This window comes from Scleropages formosus, chromosome 1 (genome assembly GCF_900964775.1).
Source record: "Scleropages formosus chromosome 1, fSclFor1.1, whole genome shotgun sequence".
NCBI lineage: Eukaryota > Metazoa > Chordata > Actinopteri > Osteoglossiformes > Osteoglossidae > Scleropages > Scleropages formosus.
Window position 1 is genome coordinate 7891833 of NC_041806.1, and position 12362 is coordinate 7904194.

At 45.9% G+C, this 12362-nt stretch overlaps 1 protein-coding gene across 2 annotated transcripts in view; it reads right to left on the reverse strand.

The window, feature by feature from the left end:
• Positions 1 to 238: 238 nt before the first annotated feature.
• The window catches only part of tbc1d22b (TBC1 domain family, member 22B), a 38639-nt gene continuing 26515 nt past the window's right edge, over positions 239 to 12362 (reverse strand). For both annotated transcript variants that reach the window (XM_018745701.1, XM_018745700.1), the window contains 5 exons: positions 9431 to 9537; positions 7560 to 7635; positions 5154 to 5281; positions 1911 to 2006; positions 239 to 1581 (listed from right to left, as the gene is read on the reverse strand). In XM_018745701.1, the coding sequence (XP_018601217.1) occupies positions 1453 to 1581; positions 1911 to 2006; positions 5154 to 5281; positions 7560 to 7635; positions 9431 to 9537 (536 nt within the window). In that variant the 3' untranslated portion in view covers positions 239 to 1452. The remainder of the gene's footprint in view (positions 1582 to 1910; positions 2007 to 5153; positions 5282 to 7559; positions 7636 to 9430; positions 9538 to 12362) is intronic.

Sequence of the window (12362 nt, forward strand, 5' to 3'; positions counted from 1 at the left end):
CTGTTTTAGACACATGACAAAATGCTAAGTTACAGCTCGACAGACAAAGGCCAAAACCCCTGTACAAAGCATTCGGTTTACCATGTTGCAAACTCAAAACTTTTAGCACACGGAATTACTGACGTCCCTTATTTTACTTCTCTACTTTTTACAAATTTTCATAAGAATCTCTACATATATATATATATATCATATTAAGAAATCTATGTAGATATATTTTAATATAGACACCGCACAAAACCGAAGGGTAAAAAAATAAATAAGTTGTTAAAGTCAAGCCAAAATTTTGTCTTTAAACAACTACTCCCAGAAAGAGAACCTAGCACTTCAACAATGTTCCTTTGCATTGATCAGTGTTTAAGTTAGATGTACAATACTATGATGCACCTTTAAGAACAGGTGCCGTTGATCCCCATATTCACAGGTTGCGCGCGGAGACTCGGTGGACACGGTACAATCCCTTAGGGTGAGCGGTGCCCAGAGGAGGTTTGCAATTGCACATCACCTCCTGTACTCTGCAGCAGGGGGTCTGACACAACTGCACAGGTGATTCCTACAGCTGTGGCCCATCTCTTGTCCTGCACAGCAGGGATCTGGGACAGCTGTTTTAACGCAAGCTCTGCGCCGCTGTTATGGCAGACTGGGCATAGATGGACTCTGGGCTTTACTGTCAAGAATACCGTGACAGCTCCGTTGTAACAGACAAACATTAAATGTGAGCACAATAAAGAATGCTGCTGCCAGGCAGAGGGGCATCAAGTCTGGTGAGGATGGACTTGCGTAGGAGCCAAGGGCACCGGGCCAGAAAGCAGAGCTCCAAAACACAGTGGGCCACCAAACCCAAAATGACAGCATCAGCATCCCTTTCTGTCTCCTTCCCTTGAGGGATAACATCATTAAGTCATGTTGTCGCTCACGTTCCTCTCCGTTTCTCAGCCATCTATTCATCATGCAAGAGGCTTCATCGTTGGTGATGGGTGGAACGGCCATATCGTGGTCACTGTGCTTTGTCCTCCGCGTACAGGCATCAGTGAGTGTCAGTCAATTGTTCAGAAACCCCACTCACTTTGTGGCCCGTAAACCCTCAGCCACCCAGTCCTGCTGAAGACTTTGGGAAGTCCAACATCCAGCTGGTTTCTATTGTAACAGACAGATAGGTGGAGGGATTCTGGTGCTTGAGTCTGAGGCATGAACCCTACAGTCCAGAGGAATTACTCAAACTCACACCAGACATTCACAGAGGGTCGAGGCAAAGCCAAAACTAGGGAGGATAAAGTCGAATGTGTCACTTGTCATTCAATCACTGAGCCTTTGCGTGCATTAGTCTGCACACTTACATGTGCGTCTGTCTCAGCACGCAGATGTGGACTAATGATCAAGCGTCTTGCCGAACGCAAACAAACCGTCGTGCGTCCACATCTGTGTGTCAGGAGACAGTCAGTGGATGGTGCATTATCTCCGGTAATGGTTGGGTGCATCGGCAAACATGTACTTGAGCCTGTAGGCTTCCGCGAGCAGCAGTCCCACTTCCTCATTGCCCCAGTGTATTGTGGGTAAGTTCTGTAGCAGCATGAGCAGACCCTGAAAGAGTCCCAAACAGGATGCCCATCACAACACAGAATTGAAATGGGGAAAATAAACAACCAAAGACGGGAGAACAGCATGGGCAACCAGTAAGAGAGGATCTCCTATCGAACCACCGAGGTGCAAAGAACCGCTTGGGTGTGAAATCTGGCTACTGAGTGTTTCTTAATAGGAGAGCCAATTATTCTAATTTCAATAAGTATCTGACAAGGCAGGACATATTCACAGGGTGCCCTTTTGTGTATTTCTGACACGTGGGCGCAGCTCGAGCCGCTCTCTTGCGCACACAAGCACGCACACCCAGAGAAAGAAGACATTAAGGGTACCTGGAAGTCTACCATGGACAGGATCTCTTTGCGCCACTCGATCAGGAATGCAGCACAGACGTACAGGTGGAAGTGGGAGAACCCGTCAGCTTCAGCCTGTAGAAAAACATGGGGCAATCAGCTAGGAGAAGACTTTCTATTCCCTCCCCCCTCTCTCTCACACACACACACACACACACACACACACACACACACACACACACACACACAGAGACAGTAAAACCTCAGCAACACAAGTCTGTGTGAACTTTGAGGATTTTCCCCTGCTTTTTGCCTTAGAGGCAAAATGCAAACGACAGTACGCTCTGCTAATCCAGGGTATGAAGCAGGGATGAAAACAGAAAACTAAAGGTAGCGCAGTGTCGCTGTCATACGTGTCACACGTCACCCTCTCATCCGATACCTCTCAGCGTCTGATACGACCTCTCCTTCTCTCTTCCACCCGCCCTGCGCACCGTTCACTTTATCCACGGGAAATAAAACTTTGGTTTTTTTTGGATTCACTTGTCCCTCCGAGACTGGGTGCGAATCGTTGTTTGCGGCGACACGATGATGAAAGCGAAGGTGAGAATGAGTGGTGCACAGAGAAAGAGACAGAGACACAGAGAGAGAGAGGTGGGCAGCAGTAAAGATAGGAAACAGCTCCAGATGGAGTGGAAGCGAGGAAGTGTGACAAGGCGGCAGCAGCGAGTTAGCGACAGACAGCGCCGGAGAGAAGCGGCTCGCTCTGTGGACCTGTCTGGCTGCCCTATGGTGCACCTTGAAGATGTGCGACGCTAATGGCCTGGAAAGTAAGACGTAGATGCTTTATCTCCTAGCACAGACAGCAACACTGCTCCCCTCTTTGTGTCCCGCGCCTCTCTCTTCTCGTCTTTGTCTACGGCTCTCTGCGGGTGACTAACGGATCTTCGCAAGCAGCCTTTTGTGCTCCTGCCCTGACACCACAATTAGCAGAGCGATGCGATAAAGGAGCGCCGAGGAGAATGGCTGAAAGGTGCCGAGGACACTCTCCGCATTATAAATTCTACTGCGAGAGTCTTCCCCCATTGCCAACCAGGAAGACGCGCCACAGCTGCCGGTACATTCGCTCGGTCACAGTCACAAAATAAACAACGTGAAAGTGGGAGAACGTGTTGCGAGCCCTGGAAAACCAAGCTGGAGTACAGCTGTGTCGCTGCAGGGGGGACACTCCTTATACAAGGCACTGCTGCATACAAATGGATTAAGACAGGCAAGGTCTTGAGTGTTTTGACTGCGGTGCCTTACACCTCCGCAGCTCCGAAGTTGGCAGACAAGCGGATGGCTGTCCGCGCATATAGAAAGAGCGACGAGAGCCAGGAAACAGTTCATCCAAAGATTAACCTCAACAGGAGTACCTTGCACTATTACAACTGCACTTGCTCCATTTGGTTCACTAAAATTGACTTTATTGATGGCACTCCCTGCACCGCGTTTGAAGGGAACTGTTGATGGCTTGTCTGGCTGATGCTCACTTGACCTCTGACCTTTGCAGTGATTGAACTGCAGGAGCATGAAGAGGGATACAAATTCTAAGATTTGCACAAGAAAGACAGGGAAAAAGTCAATAGCGAGGAGGAGATAAGAGAATAAAATATAAAACTGAAAAAATGAAAGGGGCGCAAGTGTTGCGGTCACCTTCCACTACAGCAACAGTCACCTGGGAAAGGAGAATAGACTGCAGGGACTCTGTACCCTACCTCTGGAGTGTTCATCCATACCGTAAAGACCCACCATCGCTCAGGCATCATTCAAACTCTAACAACACTCAGTCATTACCATTAGGATCAGTGGCGTAAATCTAACGATAGTTACTCCATCAATCTTGACAATGTGTTTTCAACACCTGAACAGACTAGTGCTGATCGTGAACTGGCAATAACTAGAAGAATTCATTGTTTGGAGAGTTTGTGCATGGTTTTAAGGGTGCCTGGGTTTTACAAGCAGACTAAGGGGAATGGAAAAAGAGCATCTGCATGTAACTATTACGGATGAGCATACTCCGTAAGTAGCAATAATTAAATGTCTCCTTCAAGAACTTAAAAAAGCAGGTACTACAATGAAGCAAGATTACCATAAACGTTAAACTCGTACAATTTGATGCTGAATCACTAACTCAATATTTGCATGTCTGGATGTTTGCTCACATTACCACGCAGACAACTGTTTTTGCTTACCATAACAGTTTTTTATTTACTTTATATGCTTGTATAGTTAATCCACTGTTTGGCCTTTAAAACTTCAAGTATTAAAACCTAGAGGCTGGGGAAGCTGCAAATGTTTTGTAAACTGCTAATGATGAAAAGGAGTGGTCAACAGCAGGCAGTAAAAGCAGAGCAAAGGAAGTGGGTGGAAACACTTGGGGCAGATCACCTGGAGGTGCCATCTGGTGCTCTCTGAAACATCACTAACTCTATGTGGTAGGGCCACGCTGGTGTCTTTCCCCAGGGAACTGATTGTGTTTAATAAGGACCCGAGTCCCTCCGCTTCACCCCCCCTTAGCCCTGTCTGCTGCCTGTCGTCAGTCAAACTCAGGGGACCTTAGGTGTTTGAGACAACAGTATGATAGGTTTGTGCTGCATGCCTCTACAAAGATTCTGCAGACTGAGCAGAAGAATCTGCAAATGGCACAGCCCTGAACATGCCCACTGGGAGGCTCTCCACCTTTATTAGAAGGTTTCTTGCTTGCTCTATTTCAGCTTTTTATTTCTTTCCTCCACAAAGCTCTGATGAGCTTCAGCAACCCGTGTGTCAGTTTTTAAAAGGGGGGGGGGAGTCACCCTGCTCATTCGGCTTCCTTGACTGAATCTTGTCTCATCACCTTAGTGACTTCCTCCTCCATTAATATCCCTGCCTCTTGCTCCAAGCTCCGAAAGCCTGCATCTGTTCTCTTTCCATTCTCCATTCACATCTCATGACATTCTCCTTTCTTCTCCATCTGTCACTCATACGATTCACCCCCCGTCTTTTCTGAATCAATATTCAAACAGGCTGCTGTTTTAACAAAGGAGCTTTTATCATCTGGTGATCATGAGCCATAGATGTTTACATGTTTTCAGAGTGTAAAAGTAATACATGTCCTGCATATGTAAAGGATATTGTGCAGCTACAGTCATAATGCTGAGGTAATTTCATGCAAAGGTGTATAGATGCAGTACAAAGAGGTTGGGCGCAAATGACATCTCTCGCCTTTTGAGTTAAGGGTGTTCGGCTGTTGTTCTGCACCTGATACGTGTCCCAGAGGCGGATGGTGCAGCGTAGGGGTAGCTCCCGCATCAGCAGGTTGTTCATCCACCGGAAAGCAAACTGAAGATACTCCACCTCGTACCTCTGGAAGTGGCTGTGCACATCCTCTGTTGGAGAAAAAGATGGGGGACAACCGCGTGAGGCAGCAAACGGTTAAGGAACTCAACGACAAAGGCTATGAGGTTCAACTCCCAGCAACCTTACAGGAAAGAACTCAATTGAGTTACTTCAATAAACACCTTAGCCATGCAATGAGGGTAAGACATAAAATTGAAAGCTACTCAAGTCACTTTGGAGGGTGAAGTCAGCTAAATAATGCAATAATTTAACTGCTGTATTAGCTCACGTTTGCAAAAGCTCTTTAAAGTATCACGGCGTGATGCCATAACGGTAATACAAGGACTTATGTCAACATCTCGTGTTGAGGGACGTGCCTCAGAGTACACGGGTGTTTGAGCACGTTAAGTCCAAAGCTCCTTATAGCATTTTTATTGCAAACATGGGTTTTATTGAGGCTGGTCCATATGAGAGGCTGTCTTGCACCTCCTCCTCTTGACTCCATCCCTTCCCCAGGTTCACCATGAACAGGCAGTGAGGAGCCTGTAGTCTCACGCAATAAATCACATTATCCACTGTCTTTACCTCAAACCCCAATTAACCTCTTTATCTCCTCAGTCAGGCGCCCAGGCTTCACCCGCGTGCAACACGCATCTTAATGATGCGCGCTGAGCCGCAGCAGAAGCAGGCGTTCCACCGCTGCCCTGTCAATTTGACGCTTCAGCTCTGAGGCCATTTGGTGCATTAAATGTTCCGCACGGTAGACTGGGTCCTCATCAGATTTTCACTGCTTCCTTCTTTTTCCTGCTATTGATGTCTGTGGGTTGCCCGTGTCGTCGAGCAGTTGCTAAACGGCAAAATGTTAGAACCCTTGGCTCCATTGAAGCGCCCTTTCGGGACTTTTCTAGACTTGTGACCTTGTGATGGCAACACGCTTCCTCTGGGCATCTGTTTACAAAGCTGCTCGGTGGGCACTCTCGGCTGGTGTCGGTACACTCGACCCAACATCCACCTTCCTGCTGGCGGATGTAAACTTTGTTTCTTCTCTCCATTTAACCCATAACTCTCTGTCAACTCCCTCAAATGCTGTTAAAAGGCATCGATAAAGAAGAATAAACCATTCCCCCAGCCACTTAAAAGAGCGAGGTGCTTTGTTTTTAATGCTCGACTTCGCTGTAAACAGACACCAGCGTTTTCTTCTGGCTTCTCTATTAATCTGCTGCTTTAGACAGAAAGAAAATGAACTTCCTAAAGAGAAAATCATGCTGCCATTACTGATTAATGCCAGGCTGCCTACTGAGGACATTGACTGAAACACTGAACAGCTGAATAGAGGGAGAAATAATGAAACCCTGGGAGCAGCAGCGGTGCTCCTGAGTTTGGGTAGAACAGCATAAATATTACTGCTGGGAACTGCAGAGTACCCTGAGAAGGGATGAACAAAGGGAAGAGGAATATGCGGCACAATTGGAAAAACAAAGCACTATTAATAATCACAGTGGAGTTTGTCCACTTGTTCCTCCAAAATGTGTTCGGTGCGGTGGCAATTCGTGAAACTGGTGCTACTGCTGTAACCGTTCCAGGCTGGAACCCAGAGATGTGAAGCCAGCTGCCCAGCTACTGGGGCGCTGTTCAAAGAAAGGAAAATGGATTCACTTTAACCCACGCACCCCCACCCCCCATTTCCCCTCACGCTCTCTCGCTCTCCCTTCGAGCCGCGCACTCGTCGTCTTCTCCCTCTCTCCCTCGATTTCTCTCCTTCAGACACATTGCCTCTCTGACTCAGTGCGACTTGGAGGGAAATCAATTTTCTCCTCCCTGTGGGAAGGTCAGCAGAGGCCCATGCTCCACCGGTGCATCTGATTGATGACACACAGACACAACTTCACTGCATGACTTTTATGGGCCCACTGTCGATCACTATTCAACTTATTATTACAGCAAACAATAACAAAGGGAGCGATAATGGCTAGGTGGTAAATCATGGTGCGGATATGGTGTGGAAAAGACGTTTAAGACTTCCCAGTGTAGGACATAGTCCAGGGCGACCTACTAGAGTGTGGTGACCCCATCACAGAGTTTGGAACATGCAGGCACTGGTATTGATTCATCAGAAAAAAAAAAAAGAACTTGAAAAAGCAAGTTTGTGGACAAATGCTTTTGAGAGAGGAAGAACTGACTTTATACACATTTCCTCAGTTATGCACAATAACTGCACAATTACTATAATGCCTTATACACCTTAGGGTGGAGTATTGCAAAAACGTCACCCAGCATGACTTTGAAGAAACAGAGCCATGATGACCCTTGATGGTATGAAGATCTCACCATCAATCCTGCTGACCAGCTCCTCCAAGGCCTTGACCTTGATCTGGATCCCAGGCTGAGCAAAAGTATAGTTATCCTGTCAGAGCAGAGAAAGAGAGAGACAGGCAGGCAGAGAGGAACAAAAAGGACAAGAGGTTTAAAAACCAACAACCAAAAAAAGGGCACTGATGAAACTGTTCCCATGCTTTTAAAATGGAGACCTGTTTAAATGATTAGTTTATACTGTTGTAGGATGAGGTCCCCAGATGCATTCCAGCTTAATGCCAACTAGCATATGGTGTGTAAAACTTCAACAGCACTAAATATTTACTCTGTTTTTTAATATGCATTTTATTACATTTAAGATAAACTGCTTCATTTAGCGGTGTTGTGGGTGTCTCATGTACTCTATAGGTTCAACACTGTTTTATAACTGCCTTTTTTAAAATGGTCTGCATTGCACTTTCCTCTTACCCACCACTATTCACTGAAAAGAGAACTCCCAGAAGCCTCAGCTTCTCCTCAAGCCAAGTTTAACCAAAGACCTTTTTAGCAAGACTGTAATCTTGTTAGCCAAACCTGTCACGCTGATCGCAGCGCATTGTGGGCCAAGAAAACTAGATATTTTTAAATGAATGGGAAATTCCTATCTCTCCGTCTTCCAAGCACATATTTCTAAGATCACAGATAATGCATTTTAAAAAAAAAAACTACCGTTGCTATACTGTAATATAAACATAAATTGCTCATCCCCTCCAGCAGGTTACAACATTTCAAAACATGCACTAAAATACACTGGTCTGTTGCGAATATTTGCGTATCCATCATGAAGTATCAACATATCCCACGCCGCTTTGTGCCATCCATCTGTACATAGCCTGTTAAGATTAGTGCCTCCTCAAACTTTAAGGGTTTTCTCTGTGGACATCGCTAACCAGCTGGGATCTTGTTAGCTACCATCTTTGATTTCACTGATTTTGATGCAGTCAAGGCAAATAAAATCAGGATACAAGCCTCTCTGTCTACGAGCCACAGATGAAGGCCGTTGAACTGGAAGATACACCCAGTCTGCAACAGACAATGGGCTAGAAAAGGGAGACAGCTTTTAGGGAAGCCCTATATTATAGTGGGTATGTGAGTTTGGTTAAGTTTTCTGCCAGTTTGTATGTATGCAATACAGGGTTTTAGTCATTTAGAAGTACTTTCTTGTGCTTGGTTTCTAACGCAGGCATCATTTGTACCTGAAAAAAGCTGTCTCCCTCTTCATCTTCTCACCTCAAGTTTAATCTGTGGAAATTCTCTGAGGAGAGAAGTCCAACTTTTTTGTAAACATTCTGAGTTTAAGAAGGGAAAAAAAAAAAAAACGTTTGCACAATGCAGACAAATTGGTCCCATTCTTCACTGTCGGGCACAAGTAATCAGATCAGTTATAAAGAGGGAAAGAAGAACGATGTTGAAAGACAGACAGGAATCTACAATGACCCCAAGTTTTTCACGGGAACGAGAGGGGGAGACTGCAATATACTCCTCACGATGGAGAGGTCAATGGAGGGGAGCTTTGTGAGCAGAAATGAATAAAGAATCTGACACAAAAGTTACATTTTCTGATGAATACATAATGAGGAATGTCTGATACAACTCAGGTGTTAATTCTCATAGCACTCTAGCATAGTAAGCCAGAGCGTTAAGGTACAAATGTCTCGGGGAGGTGACATACACGAGTAGAGAGAGGAAAGAGCACTGAATGTAAACTGGGAGAATTCATGGAAGAGGCCATGGGCGGAGCTATGGGACGAGCAACAGCAGAATGAGGGCGGCAGGCTGTCGAGAACACTGCGATGCAGCTGAGAATAACAAGAGTAAAACGGACACACAAAGGGGATGAGACAGACCTGTATTCCATCCAAAAGCTTGCTCATGCACCAGAAGCTGTCTGCCTCGATGTTTCTCTGTATTTCCAGAGGTAGTGACGACACATCGAAGTTCTCCACATCTTCCTCTGTGTGAACACACACATACAGAGCGCGGTGTCAGCTCGCTCATCGAACAAGCTGGGATGCACAGTGGCACAGTTCTCTGGTGTGCAAGGGTTAGCAGTGACCTGCCTGGTGCCCTATGCATAAGGGCAGTGAATGGAAATACCTGGGGGGGGATCAGACATCCATGCCAGCATACTCGTGCTTGACATTCATTGCTTCCATCTCTGGAGGTTCCTCACAGCTCTGACCTTTAAAACGCTCTTTAAACATCAGAACTAAGCCACAGTGATACACCAATATGATACTGAAGCACTGGGATTTACTCACAGACTGAAATTGTACTCAAACAGAGGTGTTCTGACCACACCCAACAATGTTGTGCACAGACGAACAAAGTCCAGGAAAGGGAATGCCATCCTAAAACCCTGAGGTGTACTTCAAGAGCTCTACTAAGAGGTGTGTAAGGATGAGCAAAGGAAGCAGAAGAAAGGCGTTTGGAAACGGAAGAGCTACAGACTTAGGAGAAGGGGCATGAATTTTTCATATGGAGAATAACCTTGCTGACATTTGTTTATTTATGGCAATTCAACAGACCAGGCAATGTTGTATTGATTAATAAGACGTTTCGTTGTTCATCCTCGGAGGACATGACGCTTGAACAGTTGTTGCATGCCAATGAAAGCTCTACTGGATTTGGATTTCAATGACAGACAGAGGTGATGTGGCATCCTGTTAAATCACACACTACAATGCACTCTGCTTTAGACAGACTAGCATATTGAAGGATTGATTGCTGAACAAAATGTGACAGACACCCCTTCCTCCCATGTGTGTGAGTTTTAAGAGTGAGGATGAGAGCAAGGGACTCACAGGTCTTTAAAGTAGGTCTTTTCTCACCACTCAGCAGCAGCAGGGATGGTTGTTGGATGAAAGTCTTCACAACACACTCATCAATCCCTCTGACACCTCAACCGAAGTTCCTGTTACATGTATGTGTCTCACTGTCTGCATTTGTGGTGGGCCTTATATCATTAGTTACTTCTATTAACCTAAACAGTCTACGTTTTTCCCTTACCCTGCGAACCCAGTGACGGGTGGCAGCTACTTGACAATAATTCTCGGTAAAGGTCTTCTCTTTACCTTTGAGCTCAACAAAACATGGTCCTCTGCAGAACTATAGTATGTGTCCAATGAACAATGAATGATCTGCATTCAAAACACTCAAAGCTGTACAAACGTCCTTCACTGGTCATTGACTTTGTCAACGTTAAGCTTAAGGTGATCTTGATGATGGAAGGGCTGGAGCTAGAGAACATGTCATTGCAGAGCTGTGATCCTAGATGTGTCTTTCCAAATTCTCCCTGGGTAAGAGAGGTGATCACCCTGTGAGTTCATTTGAGTTGCTCCTAAATCACTGCCATGTGACAGTGAAGCTCATTAACACCTCCCTTTCCATTAGAGGCACAGGGAACATAACAGCCTGCCAGGTTTCTCCTAAACAGTCTATTCATGGGTGGGTTGGCAGTTCTTCCACACTCCCTTGCCAGTCAACCCCCTTAAAAAAAAGAAGAACGGGGAGGGTGGGGGAGTGCCACTGAACCGTACACAGCATTATGGGAAGTGGCTCTTTGGAGAACCTCTCTGCCACACTGAACATCTCTGCAACTACAAGAGAACATTTTGTTCAGTGACACTTTCAAAATTCCACCTGTAAACATACTCCCATATTCAGATCCATGAGTAAGGAATAAATCTTGACAAACAAAAACAACTTTAACCTCATGAACCTTGGCTCTTCTGCCTGAAGAGGTAAACAGAGAGCTTTTGAGGTGAGAAGATGAAGAGGGAGATAGGAGGATGAGTGGAATGCAGATGACCTGTGCAGGGAAGGCACAGATTTGGCAGACTGAGGAAAGAATCACAAACGTTATGATGGTAGAGATTGAGGGCTGACTGAACTCTGCAGGGAGGAATCCAGAGGGCCAAGCACGTCTCCAGGTGCCACCACTCTCCGTTCATTTAGGATTGTGTACATAACTTAATAGATATAGAAGCAGCTCTGTGGGGGGGCTTGAGGGGCGAGACCCTCACCCTTCATCTTTCCAGAGCTGCATGTTCAGATTATGTGTATCATTCGCGGCTATCGATTGGCTCCCAAGGATCCCTCCGCTTAGCCATCGCCAGCTCTGTAAACAGCTAAATCCGCCGATCAATGGAGCTCATTCCACTTCAGCTATTGACCAATAGCTGCTCCTACTGCGGAGTGAAACAGGCAGGCAGTGGGATATACACAAACAAATTAAAATGAATGGGGAAATACGGAAGGAGAAAAATGTATCCAAATGGAAAAGGAGGTGTGAAAAATCTACTTTCCAATAATGAGTTGTGGGAAAGCAGAAGAGGCACGTGTGGGGTGCTGGATGACTGGGAAGGGAGGCAACTGTTATTGATCGGTGCTGTGGGCCAATCTGGGTCCATGTCCCTGAGTATAGAGGGGTGACATTGCTGGGGTGGTGCAGACGGGAAGAGATCAATTGGCTGTCTTTGTTCTTCCCTAATCCTTAACTATCTATAAGTAATTAACCTTCGTCGGAGAGGAAAGGAAATAAATAAGGTCGGGGGGTGCATTGGAGGGGGGCGGGTTCAGAAAGAGACAGGGAATGGCAATGAGCGGAAACTTTGCCATAATTCTGCCTTTATTCTGAACCAATACCAGCAACAGCTGGACCAGAGGTTGGCAGACTGCCAGCTATTGGTTCCACACAACCTTCTACTGTCTTAAAGCTCAATAAATGGGCTTTGTAGATGAAGAGGCACAGCTATCCATATCATCCAGTTGCATATC